Source organism: Caretta caretta, chromosome 1, assembly GCF_965140235.1.
Source record: "Caretta caretta isolate rCarCar2 chromosome 1, rCarCar1.hap1, whole genome shotgun sequence".
Lineage (NCBI taxonomy): Eukaryota > Metazoa > Chordata > Testudines > Cheloniidae > Caretta > Caretta caretta.
In genome coordinates this window covers 304,270,941-304,296,110 of record NC_134206.1, presented here as the reverse complement: position 1 = coordinate 304,296,110, position 25,170 = coordinate 304,270,941, and the positions used below count along the sequence as shown (strand labels likewise).

Below are 25,170 nucleotides of genomic sequence, written 5' to 3'. Positions count from 1 at the left end.
ACCATCTCTTCTGCCCTTCAACCCCCTAACCTCTCCAAGCTGATCATAAGAAGCAAGCTCCCCATAGACCAGGACACACCAACTCAAAGTGACAGCAGACCCTGCCAGAACAATAGATGCAAAACCTGCAGACATATCTCCACTGCTACCATGATCAACACTCTCCCCTGCCCCGACCACAACACACCTTTCAAGATCCATGGGTCCTACACATGCCTATCAGAACATGTGGTGTACCTCATCCAGTGCACTAACTTCCCCCATAACAACTATGTGGGTGAAACCAGACAATCACTAGGCTCGCCAATGAACTCCCACAGGAAAATAATAGAAGACAAAAGCTCTACCACCTGTGTGTGAACACTTTTCACAAAGCAATCACTTGATAGCTGATCAGGCCTCATCCTCAAAGGAAACTTGCGCAACACTTTCAAATGATGAGCCTGGAAGCTTATATTCATAACTCTGCTGGCCACTAAAAAATAATGGACTGAATAGAGACATCGGATTTATGGCTTATTACAACAATCTGTAGCCCATTAACTCCCCCTTTTTGTCCTATGACTGCAAAGGTGTTAATGGGCCACTTCACCTTGAACCATCCCATACAACACGTGCTACCAATCTATTCCACCTTGCATTTGGCTGTGACCTCAGAGTACCTGGCCCAGACCTGAAGAAGAGCTCTGTGTGGCTCAGAAGCTTGCCTCTCTCACCAACAGAAGTTGGTCCAATACAAAATATTATCTCACCCACCATGTCTCTCTAATGTCCTGGGCCGCACACCACTACACTGCAGACAAGGCTGGCTCAGGCAGCTCCGCCTCCGGCCCTGGCTTGTGAGTGCCCCTGCGCTGTCAATGACTGAGGACTACACTTCCCAGCAGGCAGGGCGGGACATCACATGACCACGCATGCCCAGTGCTTGCTCTGACCTGCCGTAGAGACAGAGCGGAGCACTCTCGCCTCCCGGCCGGGCTGCGCACGGAGGGGGAGGAGCCGCGGTAACACCATGGAGCCCGAGCCGCGGCCCGGGGTCGCCGCCGCTGCCGTGACCGTGACCCAGCCCCCGGAACAGGAGAGGAAGCTGGAGCAGGAGAAGCTCTCCGGGGTGGTGAAGAGCGTCCACCGACGGCTGCGCAGGAAGTACCGGGAAGGTAAATGCCGGGGCACGGCTGGGCCGGCCCGCCCCCCGCCCCTGGGCAGCCGCGGGTGGGCGGTTAGAGCTGCCCGTGGGGCCCAAGCAGCCGCCGCCTGCACGGGGCCCGGGGGAAGGGGAGCGGAGCCGGGCCGGGGAGCCGCCCCCTGCACGGAGCCCGGTCTTGGGGAGCTCCCTCTAGGTTTAGCAATTGGGGCCTGGAAGGGTGGGTGTGTGTGTGTGGGGGAGCTAGATCCTTCCCCAATGCGGGGGCCCGGGTCTCGGTTTCATGCCTCTTTTCGTGGCGGCCCCCCACCCCCAATAAACACGGGGGCGGGGAGCTGCAGCCTTTGCATGCAGCTGTAGGCGCTGCTCACAGGCTGGAGCGTTGAGTTTGTGCACCTCAGTGCCCACGGTACTTCATCCTGCAGAGCCCCGCTCCGCTGCCCGTTGGGCTGCTCACGGCTGGCAAAGTGTCCCTTTGTCCTGCGGCCTGTCGTGGCTCCTCTCTCTCCTCCTCCTCCCCCTCACAAAGCTGCTTTTCCTGGCCGAGGAGTGCTCAAATTTCTGAGCTTCTTCCTTGGGATGTGCAGACAATAGGAGTCCTATGGCAACTTCCACTTTCTGTGTGTGTGTGTATATATATATATATATATATATATATATATATATGTGTGTGTATATATATATTCTTACTATATGTTCCATTCTGTGTATCCGATGAAGTGGGCTGTAGCCCACGAAAGCTTATGCTCTAATAAATTTGTTAGCCTCTAAGGTGCCACAAGTACTCCTGTTCTTTTTATGGATAAATGATACCCTGTGATGTAAAAGCAGACTTAATTTATATCAATAACCAAGTGCATTATAACCTGTCTAATCTGCATATCCTCAGTCCCACTCATCCTAAGACTTAATAGCTGATGTTGTAGTGAGCTCCTCCAACAAACTTTTACATTATGAAGTATATTATCTCACCTGACCGGTAGCCCTGGACATATGATCCAGGAGGTCATTGGTAAGAATGCTTGCTTTACCCTCCTCCATGAGAGTCTCAAATGTGTGCACGCTGTTGTGTGGGATTGGGATAGCAGAAGCACCCCAGAAATTAGACAGACCAGTTTGAAGATTTAAAATATGGCAAACTGTAAAGTTGAGATTAATAGATCTTCATAACAAAAAGGACTATTATCCTCTAGTCTGACCTCCTGCAAAACAGAGGCCATACTATTTCATCCAATAATCCTTGCATCAGGGCCATAATTTCTGATTGAGCTACAGTATATATCTTTTACAAAAATATTCATGGAATGGAAACTGTTCTTGTAATAATTAATAATAATAATAAATACTTAGCTCTTATATAGCATTTTTAATTGTTAAGTCTCAAAATGCTTTACATTTCAAACTAGTTCCTGCCTCTTAGTCCGTGGCTGCTTGAAGGCCATCTTGCTGCAGAACTGATACAATGCTGCTCTGTGTGGAGTCTCCCCAAATTCTAAGAACACATGTTTCTTCTGCCTCCTAGCCCAAATTTGCATGTGATTTGGTCTTAGCTATCCACTGGATAGATCTGTCAGCTCTTTCATGCTGGAGACCAAGGAGCCTTGGTTACTCCAGCCCTTCTGGGCATGTCTACACCACATCTGGGAGTGAGCCTCTCTGTCTGGGTCTACAGAGTAAAAATAGCTGTGTGAATGTTGCTTTGACATTGAGGCTCAGGCTGGCACTCGGGCTCTCAAGCCCACACCTATTCCCCTCAGTCTTGAAAGCCCAAGCTACAGTGTCTACAGCTATTTTTAGTACACTAGCATGAGCCCCATTACCGTAAGTCTGTCAACTGGGGTTGGGAAGCTCATTCCCAGATACAGTGTAGGCGTACGCATAGTGGCCATACAAGCTTGAAAGGATTTCTCTCATCTTCCAGGCTGAGGAACCATTACCAACACATACAGCTTAGCTGCTCAAATTGTGTTCTGTTGCCAGGACTTGTGCTTTTGGCAGTTCACACTTTTCTGTTATTTCAGCCTGTCTGCAGATTCAGAAAGACAATGCTGGGTCACACTTAGGGCTTTTCTACACAGAAATGTCATGGGGAAGTTTGTGTAAAATAGCTAGGTTGTGAATTTTAAGTGCAATAGTTATTTGGCACTGACTCCCTGTGTGGACAGACTAACACGGCTGTTCCTCTGAAACCTGTGTGGACACTCTTATTCTGCACTATAAGTGCCTTTTTGTGGATTAGGTTGATCCATTCAGCACTAGCTATTCTGCAGTAATTATTCTGGGCCTTTTCCCTTGTGTGGAAAAGCCCTTAGCTAGCATTTTTAATTGTCATAAAATGAATTTTTTTATGAAAGCTTAAATTCTGCAGAAATCGGGGTAAGCCTGCCTCTGCCCTGGAAAAGATTCTTGCTTGCCACTGGCAAGTGAATATGTAGGGAATAATTTACTGGTACTAATACTGGTGGTCTTATTCAGAATGCACAGTTATTTGATTTTTTTCCTCATGTACTGCATCTTGCACATTACTGAGAACTTCAGGGTCTTGTATTTTGGGGTGGGAGTGGGGAATAACAAAACTGTTCAACAAATCATACTTCTACAGCATGGAGTTTTCTACCCATTATAATCTAATCAGTTGTAATCCTCATGAGTTACTAGCTATCAGTAGTACTGATTCAGTACTATTAGTTTTTCACATTGAAGTTGAAATAATTATCTTCTGTTCAGTTATCTTCTCCACTGCAACTAACCTTCCAAAAACATGCTTGGGAATCTCCCTCTCTAGAGTTTAGCATCTTATTGAACTTACAGTGCCTGAAAATGCTTGCTTTCAGAATTCTGTATTGCCTTCTTAATATCCATTTTGTGTGTATGCATTTTTCTATATATTTTTGTATGAAATCCAAAATGGCAGCTTACTAAAGAAGCAAAAGGCTGGCATACTACCAAATAAATGAAGCATTTCAGTTGTCATGTAAGTGTGGAACATTCAGAAAACAAGGCAAAAGTTAAATCCTTAAACATGTACATCCAACAGGTAGACAAGGCAGTTCACCCAGCTGGCTTTATGCAGGTAATAATGAAGGTGCTGATCTTTTTGATAAAGGCATTAAGATCTAAGAGTGACTAGGCTTTTTTTCTGTATTTTTTTACTTCCACTTGTCAAGCCTTGTTCTGTAAAGCTAATTTCCATCTCATCTGAATGGTATCTAGCAAGCCACACCAAAGTTGCTGTTTCATGGACTTTCCAACAGTACTTGACTTTTAATATATGAAATCACAAGTGGCGCTGTTCTATGTGTAGTTAACTACCACTGAAAAAGGGAGCATGCTCAACTTCCTCAGAGAGAACTGTATAATTACTTGACATAATACAGGTGATTCTCAGAGAATGCACTTTTATACTGTCCTTGCCATTTTAATAGTTACTTTGTTCTGAGAAAAGTATTGAATTAGTACCTTTCTCAAGGTGTTTAGATGAAATTTTTTGCAGTTATACAGACTTATTTCTAATAAGCAGATTTCAGTGCTGATGTGACTGAGACCATTACTGGAATTACTTACTATTGGGTGAATTTAAAAGGCAAGTTCGTGCCTTACCTGACTTGCTTACAGCTGGCATCACTGACCTCACCTTGATTTATTGTCCACCACTTTCTTTTTTTAAAGAATGAGTCAGTGAAAAAATGACATTGGCATGCTTTAATACTACAGGCTAATGCGGGTCTCAACCAGTTGTAAAAGTTTGTGTTTAAATGTGAAAGCAATGTTTGTTTTAATGTGCAGTTCCTAGTTAAAATATAATCTTGTCTAATAGGATGAACGTAACTGAAGAAAGGCTCATTTAACAACAGGTCGTCCGGAGAGCCAGGCAGTTCTTTCAAAAGTTGATACTGTTCTATGAAGTCACTTTGCCCAAAGTTGCATCTTGGCTTATTTCCATGTTTTCTAGGCTTCTCCCATCTTCTATAGCACTGTTGCATGTTAGATCACCCACATTTTGGCTGTTTTATTTGTAATGTGACTAACCTCTAGGATGATTTACCATATTAGTTCTAATTTATTTAATTCTCTTTGTGGCAACATGTCAACCTCTCATTACCTAGCTCATGTGTTAAAACCTGTCACTTTAATCTGGAAATGAGACTGGAAACCATGGTGGTTTCTCTTCTGTAGCTCTGAAACGCTCACCACAAAAAATGCATTTTAATTTTATTTCCAGATCATTACTTTGCATCTCTTCACCAGTACTTCCCTTTTCTGTTTTCAGGGCATGGTCAATCTGACCCACTTCTAGTGCAAGTGTTGGGTTTTGCCTTTGGCTTTTAGTTGGTAAATGAGAGGGAAATGTTGTTTGCAGAAAAATGGATAAGCAAAAATGGTTATAGTCTGCTTTGTGATTTATATTACCCTGCATCCCTGTCCACACATCTGTGAACCATATTTTCTGATTCATTATTAAACAAAGCTTAGAATAGCTTCAGTCTAAAATGACTTTAATATTAGATAGTATCTTATTTAAAATTCTCTTTTTAACAGTTGTTACATGGTTGAATCCTATCAACAGTAGTTAAACACTTCAACCAAATTATCCTAAATTCTTAATAAACTATTTTTATGCACTTCTGCACAGTGACTTCTGCACAGTGTAGACAGTTTTTCTGAAGTTATTAGATGAAAGGGCTGATAGATGAAATCTCCTTCTTCTGAAACATCAGAGATGGCTATGGCTGGAGATGGGATGAGGAGGGCTAGGGCTTTGAGGTGGCACCAAGTATTTTCTGCCAGGTGCTTGGCTGGCTGGTTCTTGCTCATGTGCTCAAGACCTGCCCGTTAACCTTTATGGGATCAGAAAGGAATTTTCCCTATAGATCAAATTGGCAGTGACCTGGATTGGTGAGATATTCGCTGCCTTCTGCAGTGTGTGGGTTGGATCACTTGCCAGGTTTATCTGAGTTTATCTCACTTAATCATTTTCCTGACATTGCAGGGGCTTCGGGCACTGGTTCATCTCAGTCCCTCCAGTTCTTGCCTGTGACACGTAATAGTCTAGTCTATGGGTTGTGATACTTTGGTCTAATTTTGGTTGTTGGATTTAGTGTACAGGTGCTGGATGATGATGGTGACCTGTGAAATACAGGAGGTGAGACTACCTGATCAGGCCGCTGTCTCTAAGAAAATCTAATAAACTTCTAACATGTTTTCTCCCACCCAAAAAAGGAAAAATAAAATTAGATACAAAACACTTGCTTTCAAAAAGCAATATAAATAAAATAGAAAATGAGGAATGAACTTTATATATGCATAAACTTCAGTTATTTTATAACTTCATTTTGTATTAATGTAATCTTGTCCATAAACTCTATTTCTGTTCCCCATCTGAACTGTTTATCTTAGATCAGTGGTTCTCAACCTTTCTAGACTACTGTATCCATTTCAGGAGTCTGATTAGTCTTGCGTACTGCAAGTTTCACCTCACTTAAAAAACTACTTGATTATAAAAGGAGTAATTGTGGCACCTTAGAGACTAAGAAATTTATTTGAGCATAAGCTTTCGTGAGCTACAGCTCACTTCATCGGATGCATTCAGTGGACAATACAGTGGGGAGATTTATATATACACAGAACATGAAACCATGGGTGTTACCATATACACTGTAACCAGAGTGATCACTTAAGGTGAGCTATTACCAGCAGGAGAGTGGGGGAATGGGGGAGAACCTTTTGTAGTGATAATCAAGGTGGGCCATTTCCAGCAGTTGACAAGAATGTCTCAGGAACAGCGGGGGGGGGGGGGGGGAATAAACATGGGGAAATAGTTTTACTTTGTGTAATGACCCATCCACTCCCAGTCTTTAGTCAAGCCTAAGTTAATTGTATCCAGTTTGCAAATTAATTCCAATTCAGCAGTCTCTCGTTGGAGTCTGTTGTTGACGTTTTTTTGTTGAAGAATTGCAACTTTTAGGTCTGTAATTGAGTGACCAAAGAGATTGAAGTGTTCTCCGACTGGTTTTTGAATGTTATAATTCTTGACGTCTGATTTGTGTCCATTTATTCTTTTACGTAGAGACTGTCCATTTTGACCAATGTACATGGCAGAGGGGCATTGCTGGCACATGATGGCATATATCACATTGGTAGATGTGCAGGTGAACGAGCCTCCTTTTCTTTTTGTGAATACAGACTAACACGGCTGCTACTCTCATACTTGATTATACAATCAAACATAAAAATACAGAAGTGTCATAGTACGCTCTTACTGAAAAATTGCTTACTTTCTTATTTTTACCATATAATTATAAAATACATTGATTGGAATATAAATATTTTACTTACATTTCAGTGTGATACTTGAGCCTGTTTTTCACTTTGAGCCTTGTCTGAAGCCCAAACCCAGGCCGTGGGGCTGAAGCATGTAACTTAGCTTTGTGGGGCCCCCGGTCAGTTGCCCTGCTTGTCACCCCTAATGCCAGCCCCACACTTGTGACCCCCCCCCAAACCAATCTCTCAACACCCCCAACCCCTGGGTGCTGCAACCCCCAGATGAGTGGCGTATCCCCCCGGAAGACCTCTTAGTACCCCCTGGTTGAGAACCACTGTCTTAGGTCCTCAGAGTAGGAATGTATTTTGTTGTATTCAGGTTTTAATACCATGCTATTCACTGTAGTATCTGAGCACCTTGCAGTAAGCAGTGTGCTTACACATCTGTCACATGTTGTTTGTTCGCTCATCCTCTTACCAGAGGGAGAAACATGGAATGGAGTTTCTCACTATGGTTGGGTGGTGGTTGTTCAATATACCTGTTGCTCTGTGTTTATATTTGAGAAGGCAAGGTCAAAGAAATGCACCTTTCACTTGGAGGTGAAAGTGGTGAGGTTTATGATAGTCCTTAGTTCCTGGGGGAGTTGATTCCACAGTCTTGGACTAACCTGGGGAAGATTCTGTCTTCTTCCCAGATGAGCTTTACTCTTATGATGGAACTCTCAGCAGTGCCAGAGGAGCAAAGTTGTTGACCAGCATCTTTATCCTGGACCTTTAAATGGTCTTTTAGGTATCCTGGGCCCAGGCCAGAAAGTGCTTTGAAGATAACAACTAAGACCTTGAACTTGATTCATAATTCTATGGGAAGCCAGCATAGAGAGCAGGGGACAAATGTGATTTGCTTATGATAACCTGTGTTGCTGTGGAGCTGCACTGCAGTATTTTGTATCGGTTAGAGCTTCCTAAGACCTGAAGGTTTCACCCCCAGGTATATTGGATTGCTGTAGTCCAGCTGAAAGATGATGAAGGCATGATTAACTAAGGCCAGGTCTTTCTGCCAGAAAGGGATGGTGTCTCCTAGCTAACCAGAAATGGTAAAAAGTGAAATGGAAGCTGCTCCAGGTCAATTAAGACACCTGGGGCCAATTAAGAACTTTCCAGAAGGCAGGGAGAATGCTAGGTTGATTGGGACACCTGAAGCCAATCAGGGGCTGGCTGAAGCTAGTTAAAAGCCTCCCAGTTAGTCAGGTGGGTGTGCATGTCAGGAGCTGTGGGCGGAAGTTGCGCTTTTGGAGAGGCTGAGTAGTACACACCATATAGGCACAAGGAAGGAGGTCCTGAGGTAAGGGTGAAGTGGAGCTTGAGGAAGTGAGGGCTGCTGTGGGGGAAGTAGCCCAGGGAATTGTACATGTAACGTTTCTAAAAGGTCAGCTACCATAGGGTACTGATACTATTAGGGTCCCTGGGCTGGAGCCCGGAGTAGAGGGTGGGCCCGGTCTACCCCCCCACCTTTGCCCCCTGATTAATCACTGAGACTGGGAGACAACAGAGACGGTGCAAGGAAAGATAACTTCTCCTCACCTCCCTCGCTGGCTTATGATGAAAATGGCTCAGTAGACTGTGACCCTTGTCTCTAGAGAGAGAAGGGTTACGTGCAGGGTCACAGTGAGTCTCTGAGGCTAGCGAAATCTGCCAGGAAACGTGGGATCCATGGAGGGAAGGACAGAGCTTTGTCACTATATCTATATATCTAAATCTTACTATGTGTCCCATTCTATGCATCCGATGAAGTGGGCTTCAGTTTATCTGTTTTCAGTCACCTGACTTCACAATAAAATAAAAACAAATTTTCCCCATTTTTTTAAAAAGGATTTCTTTTAACAATGTTAAGTCTTTGACAAAGAATATAAAGTGTATATTTTACAATTTAAAAAAAAATTACAAACAGGAAGGACGGGTTATGTGTACATGCTAGAATCTCTCCTCTACCCCCCACCCCCCAAAAAACCGACCCAACCAACCACAAAAAAAACAACAAAAACCCAACCGTAACCAAAAATCACTTTTGCAGTGCAGCTCATTCTTTCCCTATCTTCCCAAAAATAACTGTGGGGCAGATCTCTTCTTTAAGTGAATTGTTCCTTTTGTAGCAGTACAATCATGTGAAGCTTCTTGAGTAAGTGTCTTCTGTGCAACATTGTCCATGGGCAAGCAGGTTTTATACATAGTTTAGATGGGAAATTTACAAGTGCCTTACTTCCATCTAAATCCAGTGGAGTTGAGTGCATTTGAAAAACTCCCCATAGATACTCTTTGAAGAATTAAAAAGATATTTGACCATGGTAAAAAAGCAAAACAGGAAATTGCAGTAAAATACTGGGCTGTCTGACTTTCTTTAAAAAGAAAAATCTCTGTAGAGATCACCAATACCAAAGCCACTTAAATTTTCTATAGTTAACATATAACATCAGTCTAATAAGCATTACAGCTTCTACATTCTTTTAAAAAACTTAGATTTAAATATCATTATAGAGCCAGTGCTATTCATCTTTTTTTTTAAATCTCACACTAGAAAGAGGGAAATAATTGTAGATACCAGCAGTTCCATTTTCAAACAATAATAGTCATCAGATTCAGAAGTTCATTAAGGCTTTAATTTTTTAGTAATGATTTAATGTAAATAAGCCCCAAAATGTGACTGACCTTGCAACAATAAACGTTTGAGAGCTGGAAGGTGCTTTCCTAAGAAACAAGTTGTTTGTTTGTTTGTGGTTTGCTTGTACTCCTTTTTTTGGATTTGCAGAAGTTAAATAACAAACTATATTATTGGGTTTCTACCAACCTGAACAGTGGCATTACAGATATAACTGCACAAAAAAGGAAGTGATCAAACAAAAAACCTCTTTGAAAACGGAGGGAAAGTACATCTGTAACTGTCAAAGTATGTTTGGTAGAGAAATGTATTCTAAATTGAGATTAAAAAAAAGCACATATCTGTGATTCAAACAATTCTAAAAAAATCCCCCATACCTCCTGTTAAAGACTCCAAAAATAGACAACAGGTGGTCATGTGATCCTTTATGTACTTTTCAAGCATTACTTTTAAATAACAAAGTTATTCCAAGACTTGTATTTTTGGTATATTTGTATTGTTTCATATATAGAATTTCCAAAACTGATATTGCAGGTCGATGCATGATATCAGTTTAACAAGTGCCGTCATTTGCTTTTGTATTCTTGGGTCTGTACTGTACATTTATTTATGCAGTGTGTGCTGAATATGCTTTTGAGGCCCAGCATAAAGTAGTCTGACTACTCATTAAAATATCTTCCATTTGAGCTTATATAAGTAGTCTATTATGAGACATTATAAACTAGAATTTGCATCGGCCTTGGATAACATAAACTGTGCAAAGTTTTTAGCATTGCTCTAGTAGTAGCAGAGCTACTGTATGTAAGGATGTAAATAGCAATTTAAAAAGTTGACCAGTTAAACAATTAAAATTATATTTAATCGTTTAACTGTACCGCGGTAGCTCCGGTGGGCCTGGCACGGCTCAGGCTGGGGTCACTCTGGCTGGGCCTAGGCGCCCACTCCGACCGCTGGGGTTAATGGGTTACCGGTTAACCTTTTACATCCCTAATTGTATGTTTAAAGAACTGTTATACTGAAGTTTTTGCTCTTCTTTCTATGAAGATCAAATTAAAAATAAATAAAATATTATGTCAAATTTAAGTGAGGGAGTTAACTAATGTGGTCATATCAGCTATGAATTTTCTTCTGAAATTTATGGGATAACTTACTGCATAGCCTCAAAAGAGTTTTGTGTTGACAGACAGAGGAATGTATAGCTAAATGAAAGTTTGCTTATATTTCGTTGTCACTATTAGCGGTGTCATCCTTTTTTCAGATAAGATCACAAAATGCAAGTTAAAGTTTGTGAAGCAAATTCTTATTTCACTTATGAAAAATAATCAATATCTAATTACCCTTACTTTTCATGTAAATAATTCTTAAATTATATTCCATTTTGGACAAATATAAAATTAGACAAACTAGTCTTGCAAAATAGTTTGAGCTCCATTGAAATAGTAAGTATGTTGTGTGAGAAGAAGGCAGATGATTAGTAAACTTCTAGAATTTTGAACATGCTGAATGTTTTAAGTGGAATAAGATAGTGGGTAGCATTCCTAATTTAATTAACTTTTTCTCTGCTTAGCCACAGCCACATCTTCAAGTACTGTAGCACCAAGAGGACATACTTTTTGCATAATGCAGCACTGGGTATTTTTCCATCATCGCATACCAGAGTCTTACAGCAGAGAATTGGATAAGTTGTATGTTAAATTTCTCTGATAATGGGGATAGGATGAGAGAGAGTCAATTAGTGGACTATAATGTAAGAATATATTCCATTTTAATCATTTAAATTGTATAAAATGGTGTTGGTACAGTAGGTGGATGTATCTGAAGTCTAGAGTCTGATTTGATAGTTTGACAATAATAAAATGGGTTGTCCGCTCAGACGTTAAGAACAGAGTGGAATTTGTCATGTTGAGTTTTTCTAGGAATTTTTTAACCTAACATTGCCCTCGCTCAGTGGTTCCCCACCTTCTTTCATATGCAAACCTCAAAAAAATTTCTACTGGAGGTGTGCGGATCCCTTTGGAAATCTTAGGCATAGCCTGTGGACCCCCAAGAGTCCACAGGCCACAGGTTGAAAACCCTTGTGCTATGGCAATGACAACCTTTCGTGGACCCCTTAGATAGTAGTCTGAGGTCCCCCAGCTGAGAACCACTGCCCTAGTTGACAATATTTGTTCCCATTTATTGCTGTTCAGCATGTTGTGTAAACTGATATACTATTTCAGTGAGGAACCAGAGGTATTTTTACGAACACTTAAACTGTTCCTTTTGTGGAACACTGAGGCATGTTAAAAATTAGTCTGTTGATTGCAACATATTCTAGTTAAAATCTAAGCAGAACTTTTACAGTATAAATGGGATGTTGCCATAGCTGGGCTTTTGAAATTTGGAATCTCCCAGCAGTGTCATTGTATCCTCACAACTAATAGATGTTGCTTTCCTTTAAAATGGAAAATTAAAGGGGTGTATCTATAAGCATCTTTGTAGAAACATAAAAATGTTTTTAATGTAGCAGTAGGCAACATGCTATGTTTGAGTTTTCTCTCTGGGACCAGCAAAGATACACAGTTTTAGGAATTTTTTTGCGAAATAGTGAAGAGCAGCAGGGAGAAGCTCACACATTATGTTCTGAATCAGCTTAATTGTCACTTTATATTTCTCAGTGACATTTATGGATTTTTTAAAAAAAATAGATGAGATTCTTGAGGACAGTGCTGCTCCAGATTCTATCCAAATCTGTTTTTTTACCATTGTTTTACAATGGTTTGCATCCCTTTTACTAAAATTAAAACAAAAGTATAGGCTAGTAACATGACATATAAATTGAAATAAATGTGTACTACCCCAGTCTATAGTTCTGGATTGCCATAGCAGACTCTTAAAAATACTTCCATAAATAAATATTGGCATAGTGTTGATAGAACGCTATCCTGGCAGCAACATTAATATAACAAAAATTTAATAAACTCCCCTAACAAAACCTTTACCAGAGTTGCCATCCTCAGTTTTGCCCAACTCACATCTTCTTTTATGCACAAAGGAGGTTTACCGTAAGTTAAGAAAATTCTTGGTGTGTTCAAGATTTGAAGTTGACTTTATGTGGATGGTGTAATTATTCAGTGTTTAAATCTAGAGATTTGCAGGGAATGTATTCTGTTCCATAAAACATGCCTAAAATGGTGAATAAGTAATATATTTCTAGTGAAATAAATCACTAAGTGTGTTTTGGTAATTAAATTGATATTTATTGGTTTTGTTTTGTACTTTTTAAAGGACTTTAAGGCACTCTAAAATTGTTACTGACAACTTCTTACTTTCAATTTCTTTTAAGTTATGTTCCGTGTATACTTCAGACTTTTTGCATTTGAATGATCTGTTTTGTGTTTAATAGATAGGGTAATGTTACAGTGCTGTCTCTAAAAGGTTATTGTCTGAGTATCAGTTTTTACTATCTTTATTTCAAGTTGATTAACTTTTTAGTTTACAGTTTACAACACTTGAACCTTCTGAGAGTAGAACGCCTGATGAAATTTCTTACAACAGGGGTGGGCAAACTTTTTGGCTGAGGGCCACATCTGGGTGGGGAAAATTGCTTGCAGGGCCATGAATGTTGGGCAGAGAGTTGGTGTGGGGGATGGGGTGCAGTGTGCAGGAAGGGGCTCAGGGCAAGGGGTTGGGGCAGAGCAGGGGTGCAGCATGTACGAGGGGGCTCGGGGAAGGGGATTGGGGTGCAGGAGGGGTGTGGGGTGCAGCAGGAGGCTTGGGGGGCTGAGGTGCAGGCAGGGGGCTCAGGGTAGGGAGTTGGGGTGTGGGATGCAAGAGGGGTTCGGGCTCTGGCCAGGCGCCGCTTACCTGGAGCAGCTTTGGGGTGGCAGTGGCACGCACTGGGGTCAGGACAGGCTCCCTGGCCCTGTTCCGGGAAGTGGCTGGCACCACGTCTCTGTGGCCCCTGGAGGAGGGGTTGGAGCAGAGAGCACCACACGCTGCACTTGCCTGTGGGTACCTCCTCTGAAGCTCCCATTGGCTGCAGTTCCCCATTCCTGGCCAATGGGAGCTTCGGGGGTGTCCAGGTTCCTTCCCCACTCTGAACTCTAGGGTACAGATGTGGGGACCCGCATGAAGACCCCCTAAGCTTATTTTTACCAGCTTAGGTTAAAACTTTCCCAAGGCACAAATTTCGTCTTGTCCTTGAACAGTATGCTGCCACCAAGTGATTTAGACAAAGAACAGGGAAATGACCACTTGGAGTTCCTAATTCCCCAAAATATCCTTTCCTGTGGAGGCTTGAGAATAAACAAGACGAGCACAAACCAGCGTTGGATTTTTAAAACCCCAAAAACCCGATCAGATTCTTAAAAAACAGAACTTTATTAGAAGAACAAAAACAGATAAGAGAACAACTCTGTAAAATCAGAATGGAAGATAATCTTACAGGAAGTCAGATTCAAAACATAGAGAATCCCTCTAGACAAAACCTTAAGTTACAAAAAGACACAAGAACATCCAGCACAGCGAATTTCACAAGCCAAAACAATTTTCTAGCTAGATTACTTACTAACTGTACGGGAGTTGGAGGGCTTGCATCCTTGATCTGTTCCCCACAAAGGTATCACACAGATAGACAAAAGCCTTTCCCCCCCCCTCCAGATTTGAAAGTATCTTGTCCCCTCATTGGTCATTTTGGGTCAGGTGCCAGCCAGGTTACCTGAGCTTCTTAACCCTTTACAGGTAAAAAGACTTTGCCTCTGGCCAGGAGGGATTTTATAGCACTGTATACAGAAAGGTGGTTACCCTTCCCTTTATATTTATGACAGGGGGAGGTACCCACAGGCAGAAGCAGTGCCCCACCCCAGGAGCCACAGGGATGTGGTGCTGGCCGCTTCTGGGAGCGGGGTGGGTGTGGCAAATCTGCGGGCTGGATCCAAAAACCTGAGGGGCCGAATCCGGCCCGCAGGCCGTAGTTTGCCCATGAAGAAGGCTTACATGGATGGAGAGCATAGTCTGGGGAATGCATTTTAGCTAGATACATGGGATTGGACTTCTGCATCATATCCAAGAATATACTGCTATAAGGAATCTCTCCTGGATCATCAGTTGTATTTTCATTCAGTGACAGAATTGCAAGGACAGGTAAACAAGTAACTGCTTAAAGAATTAATCTTCCAGGACATACAGAACTAGAAAAATGTTATTTTTAACAACCCTGGAGAGAGGGAACCAAACAGAAACACAATTTTTTCTTTTAAAGTAGAGCTGCTGCAGGGACCTGAAAGGCTTGTAAAACTCATGTTATGAGCGGTCGTTATAAATCAGAGTCTCCCGGGTCTGACACTTACATGAGTGATATCTTTTATGAAAGGAATGGGGTATAGAACAGCTTTTTTTTTTAAATAAAGGCAATCCATGCTCAAATAGGATTCAAATTGCATGGGAGGGGAGAGATGGAGACAACACTCACATCTGTACTCGACACCCTATGATGAAATTAAGGAATCCCTACAGAAAAGATGAACTGGAGGCAATGATTATCTGAAGTGCAGAGTTTAATATAAGGGACATGAGAAAATATTATTCAAGGAAGCCCCCTGGACCAGTCCACACAAGAGATCCACTTCCTGGACACTACGGTGCTAATAAGTGATGGTCACATAAACACCACCCTACACCGGAAACCTACAGACTGCTATGCCTATCTGTATGCCTCCAGCTTTCATCCAGACCACACCACACGATCCATTGTCTACAGCCAAGCTCTAAGGTACAACCGCATTTGCTCCAACCCCTCAGACAGAGACAAACACCTACAAGTTCTCTATCAAGCATTCTTAAAGCTACAATATCCACCTGCTGAAGTGAAGAAACAGATTGACAGAGCCAGAAGAGTACCCAGAAGTCACCTACTACAGGACAGGCCCAACAAAGAAAATAACAGAACGCCATTAGCCATCACCTTCAGCCCCCAACTAAAACCTCTCCAACACATCATCAAGGATCTACAACTTATCCTGAAGGACAACCCATCTCTCTCACAGATCTTGGGAGACAGGCCAGTCCTTGCTTACAGACAGCCCCCCAACCTGAAGCAAATACTCACCAGCAGCCACACACCACACAACAGAACCACTAACCCAGGAACCTATCCTTGCAACAAAGCCCGTTGCCAACTGTGTCCACATATCTATTCGGGGGACACCATCATAGGGCCTAATCACATCAGCCACACTATCAGAGGCTCGTTCACCTGCACGTCTACCAATGTGATATATGCCATCATGTGCCAGCAATGCCCCTCTGCCATGTACATTGGTCATACTGGACAGTCTCTACGTAAAAGAATAAATGGACACAAGTCAGACATCAAGAATTATAACATTCAAAAACCAGTTGGAGAACACTTCAGTCTCTTTGGTCACTCAATTACAGACCTAAAAGTTGCAATTCTTCAACAAAAAAAATGTCAACAACAGACTCCAACGAGAGACTGCTGAATTGGAATTAATTTGCAAACTGGATACAATTAACTTAGGCTTGACTAAAGACTGGGAGTGGATGGGTCATTACACAAAGTAAAACTATTTCCCCATGTTTATCTCTCCCTCCTCCTCCTCCCCCCCCCCCCTCCTGAGACATTCTTGTCAACTGCTGGAAATGGCCCACCTTGATTATTACTACAAAAGGTGTCCCGTCCCCTCCCGGCTCTCCTGCTGGTAATAGCTCACCTTACCTGATCACTCTCATTACAGTGTGTATGGTAACACCCATTGTTTCATGTTCTCTGTGTGTTTCATGTTCTCTAAATTTCTTAGTCTCTAAGGTGCCACAAGTACTCCTTTTCTTTTTGCAGATACAGACTAACACGGCTGTTATTCTGAAACTTCTGATTTTATGTAAGAATTCCTGATTAATTCTAGGTTATTCTGGAACATAAACTTTGACACCTCAATGTCAGTCTTAGTACATTCTTTTGAAATAGTCCATGAGACATTTTCATATTGTATTTTTTATTTCCAGTCATCCATGTAGCCCAAATTTGCTATGCAAAATCCTTCCTGTAAATTCCACTGCATTTATAGTTACCTAAGCTTTGATTCATAAATCAGTTTCTGTCCCATCTAGATTAGAAGGTTCATTAGCTTATGTTCTGTAACCAACGTAAGGCAGTCTGCATTTCCATTATAACTCTGAAACTTAAGTGGCAAGCTCAATTAGGTACGAAGTTTGAATATATTAATTCACTGTTAGTGCAGACTTGAAATCCAGATGTGGCAAACACCTTTTGGAGTTTGTCCACAAATAGTGGGTTTTTTCAAGACTTTGCTTTCAATTTAAAGGACATGTGAATGTGCTTGTTCTATCAATATCCTATTCAGTTTGAAGTGAAAAGTATGCTGTTAAGCATATTCAAGTCAGTTGAGGATTTTTTTTGTTAAGGTGGAATTCCAGGGGATGGTTTGAGGTTTATAGAATATCGGGGTTGGAAGGGATCTCAGGAGGTCATCTAGTCCAATCTCCCAATTTTTGCCCCAGATCCCTAAATGGCCCCCTCAAGGATTGAACTCACAACCCTGGGTTTAGCAGGCCAACGCTCAAACCACTGAGCTATCCCTCTCCTCTTTCAGTTTGCACTGTGAATACATTACTTGTCAGGTGGCTAATTGTCTTGCTGTATGTGAAGCCTTTGAGAGCAATGGGAGTGTCTCAAAATGAAGTGCCTCCTCAGTGCAACAATACTAGAGTAAACATGATAAATATGAAAAGAAATATAGAGAAGAAAGGGGAAATCGTGTTTTAAGGAATTCAGCTGTGCAGTATTAAATATTTATCAGTTAAATCACATCTTAAATTTATGCTACCAGGGAGGTGTAGGTTAGGGAAATAAGACATGACAATAAGGTAGACTTTAAAAGCTAGTTTTTAGTTTTTGCCATACTTGAAATGGGCAGAAATATAATTTCTCATTTCCTTACAATTTAAGTAATCTCTTCTCCTATGTCTTTTTTTTTTTTTTTTGGTCTTTTAACACAAGTGTAACCCTTCAAGTGTAACCCTTCTGCCCATCAGAGTCGGCAGCAACGAGGGCTGAGTTCAGTATCTAGGGGTTCCATTCCAATAAGACAATGCAAAACCAGCTCGAGCCCCCACCCAGTGACCTGGGACAAATATATACCACCCCCGCTGGGCGCCTCCAAGAGGCAATACTTCCCCTCTCGCAAGCACAGAGTCTGAGTTTAGCAAAGCCTTTTAATAACAGAGAGAAACAATGTGGCATTATGTTGGGGAAACACCACCAACAGGATTCCTAACACCCATGAGCAAAAACCCACCCCAAGCAAATTTGGCCATGTCCTTTCCCTTTGGTTCTTGAGTCCAGCAACTCGAAATCACCCAAAGTCCCAAAAGTCCAACACCCCAAAAGTCTCTGTCCCTGGTCAGTGCAGCCCCAGAGTTTGAAAGTTTATCTGCAGAGTTTTACCTCCCAACCTGGGTGGAGATGGGGGGTGGGGGGGAGGGGAGGCGGTTTAAGGGGCACCTTACGTGGTCCAAAGCTGATTGCCCCACCTCTCCATGGGGCTCCACTCTGCTCCACCAGCCATCCCACGAATCGCTCAGCTCTGCCAGCCGCCCCCATGAGCTGCTCCAGGCATCCCACAAACTGCTCTGCTCCAAGAGCTGCTCTGCTCTGCCAGCCGTCCCACAAACTGCTCCACAATATATCTTCAGGCTCCCCCACTACTTAACACAACACTCAGTGATTTCAGCTCTTAGTAAGTTTAGCTCTTTTGTGATTTCAGCTTGTGGTAGGGGAGCCTCAGTGCTGGTGCATCATTGGCCCAAAGTGAATTCAGCTCAGCAGCCTGTAACTGGATTCCTAATGGAATCAAAATTAGCTCTGATATTCCACAGTGGAGAGAAGAGGAAGTGCAATTAGCATGTAAGGCTCTCACAGTGGGGCCCATACCACCAGGTATTAACACCTATCCCCAGCCTCTTTCCATTCACTGGTTTTGGAACCCATGACCCTTGCCTAGCGAGTGCTGCTTAGTTGATGATGAGTCCCTCCATCATAACAAAAGGCCAAGTACAGTTCCATTGTCCTTGATTCACATAATCAGGATAACAGTTTATTCCTGCCCCAATAACAGAGAAAGTGGGATTCCTACAGCAGCCAAAGTGACCATCTAGGCAGGGTGGGTGTGCCTGTGCAAATGAGATCAGCCCTGAAGTTCTTTTCCACAACCCAGCATGACTCGCCACCAGATGTCAGGGTAGAGCTCATCCTGACTCTGCTTACACAAGGAAGCCCAGTCCCTGGAGCAGCAGGAGGCTCCCGGGGCAGGTGAAAGTGGTTAGGCTAGTCCTGCTTTGACAGCCCCAAGAAATGGTGGCAGCAACAGCAATTTCACAGACCCAGCTGCCCTGAGCCAGCCACTTAAAGGAAACCACAAACACAGCTCAGTCTTCCTCTGATGCTGCCTAATTTAATCCATTTGAATTCATTCTACATCTACTCTAGACAAGTGTTGTTTTTTCGGGTGAGGGAGAAAGTGAAAGGATCACCAATAAAAGAGTAGGTGAGGGCTCAGAGTTGGGAAAGGGTTTGAAGAGGCATCATTACAATGTTGGGGGCAGGGGTGGGGGAATGCCTAGGGTTAAAACCTTAAAATATGGGAAAAAAGAGGTATGACAAGGCTTAACTAGTTAGGAAAATAATGGCAGTTAGGAATGTGATCAGAAGACAGTGATGAGTGATAATGGTAGAGAGTAAAATTGAGTGTAGTACCACAAAGCTAACTCATCTTCTATTTGTAATCTTTTTTTCCTTGTATTCCCTTATTTTTTTTTATCTTGACTCATCTTGTTGTCCTGTTTCTACTTAGACTGTAAGCATTTCAGGGCAGGAACTGCCTTTCTTGTGTTTGTGTGTAAGGTGTCTAACATACTTCTGAATGCTCTGTAAACAAATAATAAACTAGAGCAACTAATCAAAGCACCAGTAATTTTTAGATAAGCTTCGTCCAGGAGTCTTGTATTTATCATGAGGGGCTTATTAACAGGAGCCCAACTTAGCAAGATTCAGAGTATTGTGGTGAAACAGTTGCAAGACCTCAGTTAAGGTTGTGTTAGAATTTATTAACTACCAAGTTTATTTATATCCAAGCTTGGACTGATCAGTGGTTGGTATTTCTTAAATTGGTTTTGCATAGCCACAAACATGCTTCATTAACCAGGAGAGAGAAATTACAGGAGTTGTATTAGTGTCTTACCAGACAGTGGAGGGTAAAGAAATCTAGGCTATGGCTACACTACAGCATAAGTTGACATAAATGATGTCACTCATAGGTTTGAATTAGCCAGCCCCCTGCGCTACATAACTTATGCTGACTTAAGCGCTGGTGTGGACAGCGTTTTGTGTCGGCGGGAGAGCTTCTCCCACCGACATAGTTTACGAGGGCTGGAGTAATTAAGCTGACGGGGAGCTCGCTCCCATCAGCTTAGAGCGGCTACACCGGGGATGGCCAACCTGAGCCTGAGAAGGAGCCAGAATTTACCAATGTACGTTGCCAAAGAGCCACAGTAATACGTCAGCAGCTCCCCCACCCCGTTCCCAGGGTCCCCCACCCACTGGCAGCTCTGCCGATCAGTGCTGCCTCCTCCCGATTAGCTGTTTCGTGGTGTGCAGGAGGCTCAGGGGGTGGGGAGGAGGAGCAAGGGCACTGCAGGCTCAGGGGAGGGTGCAGGGCCTGTGGTAGAACCAGGGGTTGAGCAGCGAATATCCCCCAGCACACTGGAAAGTTGGCGCCTGTAGCTCCAGAGGCAGTGCCTGTACAAGGAGTGCCGTATTAACTTCTGAAGAGCCACATGTGGCTCCAGAGCCACAGGTTGGCCACCCCTGGGCTACACTAAAGAGCTTGCTGCACCACTGTAAGCTCTCTAGTGTAGCCATAGCCTTACACAGTTTCTCGTTCTATCCTCCGGTGTCTGTTCAGTCCTATGTTGGTACTGCATGAAATGCCTTTTCCAAGGAAACCCAGCAGGAGGAACAGAGGTTGTACCAAAAATCGGGAGTGCTTCTGTGTCTCATCCTACTCAGGCATGCTCTCAGGCTGATGTCTGTACCTGCTGATGTCTTTTATTGCCAACTACACAATTTAACACACACGCACCTCTTAATTCAGTGCTTTTGGGAAATAATGAGAATGAAAGGTGCCATATATATGCTTTTGAGTGTTCTGATCAGCCAGCCAATTTACTAATTGGGGCAGAGTGACTTTCCTGCCATGTACTAGTCACGAAGCAGACAGACAAATCTGTGGTAGAGCTTTTTTTTGTTTGCCCTGTTTCCCCAGTCTCTCTGTTGGATTTAGACTGTATGTGGTCTGCTTCTTGGCCTTACGGCATGAATGCCATCTCATATGAGAGAATGCAAATGCCAGAGTGGAAATATGCCTTATTCTGTTGATATCTGCATTTTATGCCTTCTGAAATCTTTCCAAGGAAAGGAAATTGGCTTAATATCCCTGAACCACACTTGGACAGGCAGTCTGAGTAAACAAGGAGCTAAGCTGCTTACCTTAGATTTCTAAGTTATGCAAGTTAGCAAATTTTTGTATAGTAACTCCTCACTTAACGTTGTAGATATGTTCCTGAAAAATGCAACTTTATGCAAAACAATGTTAAGCAAATCCAATTTCCCCCCATAAAAAATAATGTAAATGGGGGGGTTAGGTTCCAGGGAATTTTTTTTGCTCGACAAGACACCTTATACACACATACAGTATAAGTTTTAAACAATTTTAAACAAACAGTTTAATACTGTACACAGCAATGATGATTGTGAAGCTTGGTTGAGATGGTGGAGTCAGAGGGTGGAATATTTCCCAGGGAATGCCTTGCTGCTAAATGATGAACTAGCACTCAGCTGAGCCCTCAAGGGTTAATATGCTATTGTTAATGTAGCCTCACACTCTACAAGGCAGCATGGACTGAGGGAGGAAACACAATAGATTCAGGGCAGTAGCTGTAAACACTTCCCTGCAAAAACTGAACATGATGATGATCCCATGCTATCCAGCTGGAGCAATGCAGAAAGCCTCCTCCTGACAGCAATGCAGAAAGCTCCCGGGAGCAGCTCCGCGGCAGAGAGCAGGTCAGGAGCAGCAGGGCAATGGGGGGAGGGCCAACCAAACTGCTGCTGGGCAGCTGCCGAGCCACATACCTTACAGGGAATTTAGGGGAGCTGATTGGGGAGAGTGGGCTGCCAGCCCCCTGGTTCTAATCCCCGTGAGGAGGGGCTGCTCTTCCAGAGAATCCTGCAATCAATGGACAAAGCAGGCAGCTGCCAAACGACATTATAAGGGAGCATTGCACAACTTTGAACAAGCATGTTCCCTAATCGATCAGCAATGTAACAATGGAACAACTTTAACTGGGACAACGTTAAGTGAGGAGTTACTGTATACCCACACCTGCTGCAATCAGAGGCCAAATGGGGGAGGGAAAGCAATGGTAATGCTTTGCCCCCTCATGACACCAAAATAAATTGCTATTCAAGGTAGATTATGCAGTTCTTCTAATCATCCCTCTTCCTTGTGGGCTTTGATTAGCAGTAAATAGCTAAGCATCTTGACATGTAAGTTGTCATAAGTAGATTTAATACGTTAACGCTTCTATTGATATGAATGGGAGCAATTTTGTTATATTTTTAGGGTGCCTTTAGACTTAGGGAGATACCACTGCATCAATTTATGCTTGGCTCACGCTTTAAATGTCTTCTTCACAATCTTTAGACCTAGATGCTACTTTCTGGTGACAAACATTAAACACGTATATTATTCTGCTAACACTGTTTTTGTTTTTGTTTAGTGGGAGACTTTGACAAGATCTGGCGTGAACACTGTGAGGATGAGGAAACTCTTTGTGAATATGCTGTGGCAATGAAAAACCTTGCAGATAATCACTGGACAAAATCTTGTGAAGGGGAAGGTCGAATTGAATGGTGTTGCAGGTAAATCTTTGTGTGGTTTAACAAGATAGGATTGTAAACTCTGTCTGAAACTGGCAATCTGAGTCTTCAGTGCAGAGCATATTCTTGCTTTCCGTACTTATATCCAACACTCATGTTCTAATGTGTGGTTATTTTTAAGTAAACACATTTCCCATTATTCTATTTCACTATTCTTAGAATTTTAGCATGTGATGTTCTGAATTTTGATCTTTAAATCCAGATTAAAGCATTCCCAACTAGGTTTAGCAAAACTTTAATGTGTTGAAACTGTTAGCAGCTAAACTTGTTATTAAGAACATGATTAGTACTTGGTTCTAAATCTAGATTTCTCAAAGTCAGGTAATCCTAGAACTGAAAGGGACCTTGAGAGGTCATCTAGTCCAATCCCCTGCACTCAAGGCAGGACTAAGTATTATCTAGACCATCCCTGACAGGTGTTTGTCCAACCTGCTCTTAAAAACTCCAATGATGGAGATTCCACAACCTCCCTAGGCAGTTTATTCCAGTGCTTAACTACCTGACAGGAAGTTTTTCCTAATGTCCAACCTAAACCACCCTTGCTGCAATTTAAGGCCATTGCCTCTTGTCCTGACCTCCGAGGTTAAGAAGAATAACTTTTCTCCCTCCTCTTTGTAACAACCTTTTATGTACTTGAAAACTGTTGTCATGTCCCCTCTCAGTCTTCTCTTCTCCAGACTAAACAAAACCGAATTTTTTCAGTCTTCCCTCATACGTCATGTTTTCTAGACGTTTAATCATTTTTGTTGCTCCTCTTTGGACTTCCTCCAATTTGTCCACATCTTTCCTGAAATATGGTGCCCAGAACTGGACACAGTACTCCAGTTGAGGCCTAATCAGCATGGAGTAGAGCAGAAGAATTACTTCTTGTGTCTTGCGTACAGTACTCATGCTAATACATCCCAGAAGGATGTTTGCTTTTTTTGCAACATCATTGCACTGTTGACTCATATTTACCTTGTGATCCACTATGACCCCAGATAGCTTTCCGCAGTACTCCTTCCTAGGCAGTCATTTTCCATTTTCTATGTCTGCAACTGATTGTTCCTTCCTAAGTGGAGTACTTTGCATTTGTCCTTATTGAATTTCATCCTATTTACTTCAGACCATTTCTCCAGTTTGTCCAGATCATTTTGAATTTTAATCCTATCCTCCAAAGCACTTACAACCCCTCCCAGCTTGGTATTGTCCACAAACTTTATAGGTGTACTGTCTATGCCATTAGCTAAATCATGAATGAAGATATTGAACAGAACCAACCCCTGCGGGACCTCACTCGTTATGCCCTTCCAGCATCACTGTGAACGACTGATAACTACTCTCTGGGAATGGTTTTCCAACCAGTTATGCACCCACCTTAGAGGCTCCATCTAGGTTGTATTTCCCTAGTTTGTTTATGAGAAGGTCATGCGAGACAGTATCAAAAACCTTACTAAAGTCTAGATCTACCCCATCTACTGCTTTCCTCCCATCTATAAGGCTTGTTACCCTGTCAAAGAAAGCTATCAGGTTGGTTTGGCACGATTTGTTCTTGACAAATGCATGCTGACTGTTTATCACATTATTATCTTCTAGGTGTTTGCAAATTGATTTCGTAATTGTTTACTCCATTATCTTTCCAGGTACAGAAGTTAAGCCGACTGGTCTGTAATTCCCCGGGTTGTCCTTATTTCCCTTTTTATAGATAGGCACTATATTTGCCCTTTTCCAGTCTTCTGGAATGTCTCCTGTCGTCCATGATTTTTCAAAGATGATTGCTAATGGCTCAGATTTCTCCTCTGTCATCAGGCCCTGGTGAATTGAAGACATCTAACTTGTCTAAGTAATTTTTGACTTGTTCTTTCCCTATTTTAGATTCTGATCCTACCTCATTTTCACTGGCATTCACTATGTTAGATGTCCATTCGCCACCAACCTTCTTGGTGAAAACCGAAACAAGTCATTAAGCACCTCTGCCATTTCCACATTTTCTGTTATTGTCTTTCTCCCCTCATTGAGTAACAGGCCTACTCTGTCCTTGGTCTTCCTCTTGCTTCTAATGTAGAATTGTAGATGTAATTTGTAGAATGTTTTCTTGTTTCCATTTATGTCCCT

The 25,170-nt window shown here is 42.4% G+C and overlaps 1 protein-coding gene across 1 annotated transcript in view; it reads left to right on the top strand.

Annotated features, from left to right (window-relative positions):
• The first annotated feature begins 928 nt into the window (after positions 1-928).
• SAMTOR (S-adenosylmethionine sensor upstream of mTORC1) overlaps positions 929-25,170 on the top strand; it is a 61,811-nt gene continuing 37,569 nt past the window's right edge. Inside the window, exons 1-2 of the mRNA XM_048836099.2 lie at positions 929-1,157; positions 22,917-23,058. Of these exons, the coding sequence (XP_048692056.1) occupies positions 1,013-1,157; positions 22,917-23,058 (287 nt within the window). The 5' untranslated portion in view covers positions 929-1,012. The remainder of the gene's footprint in view (positions 1,158-22,916; positions 23,059-25,170) is intronic.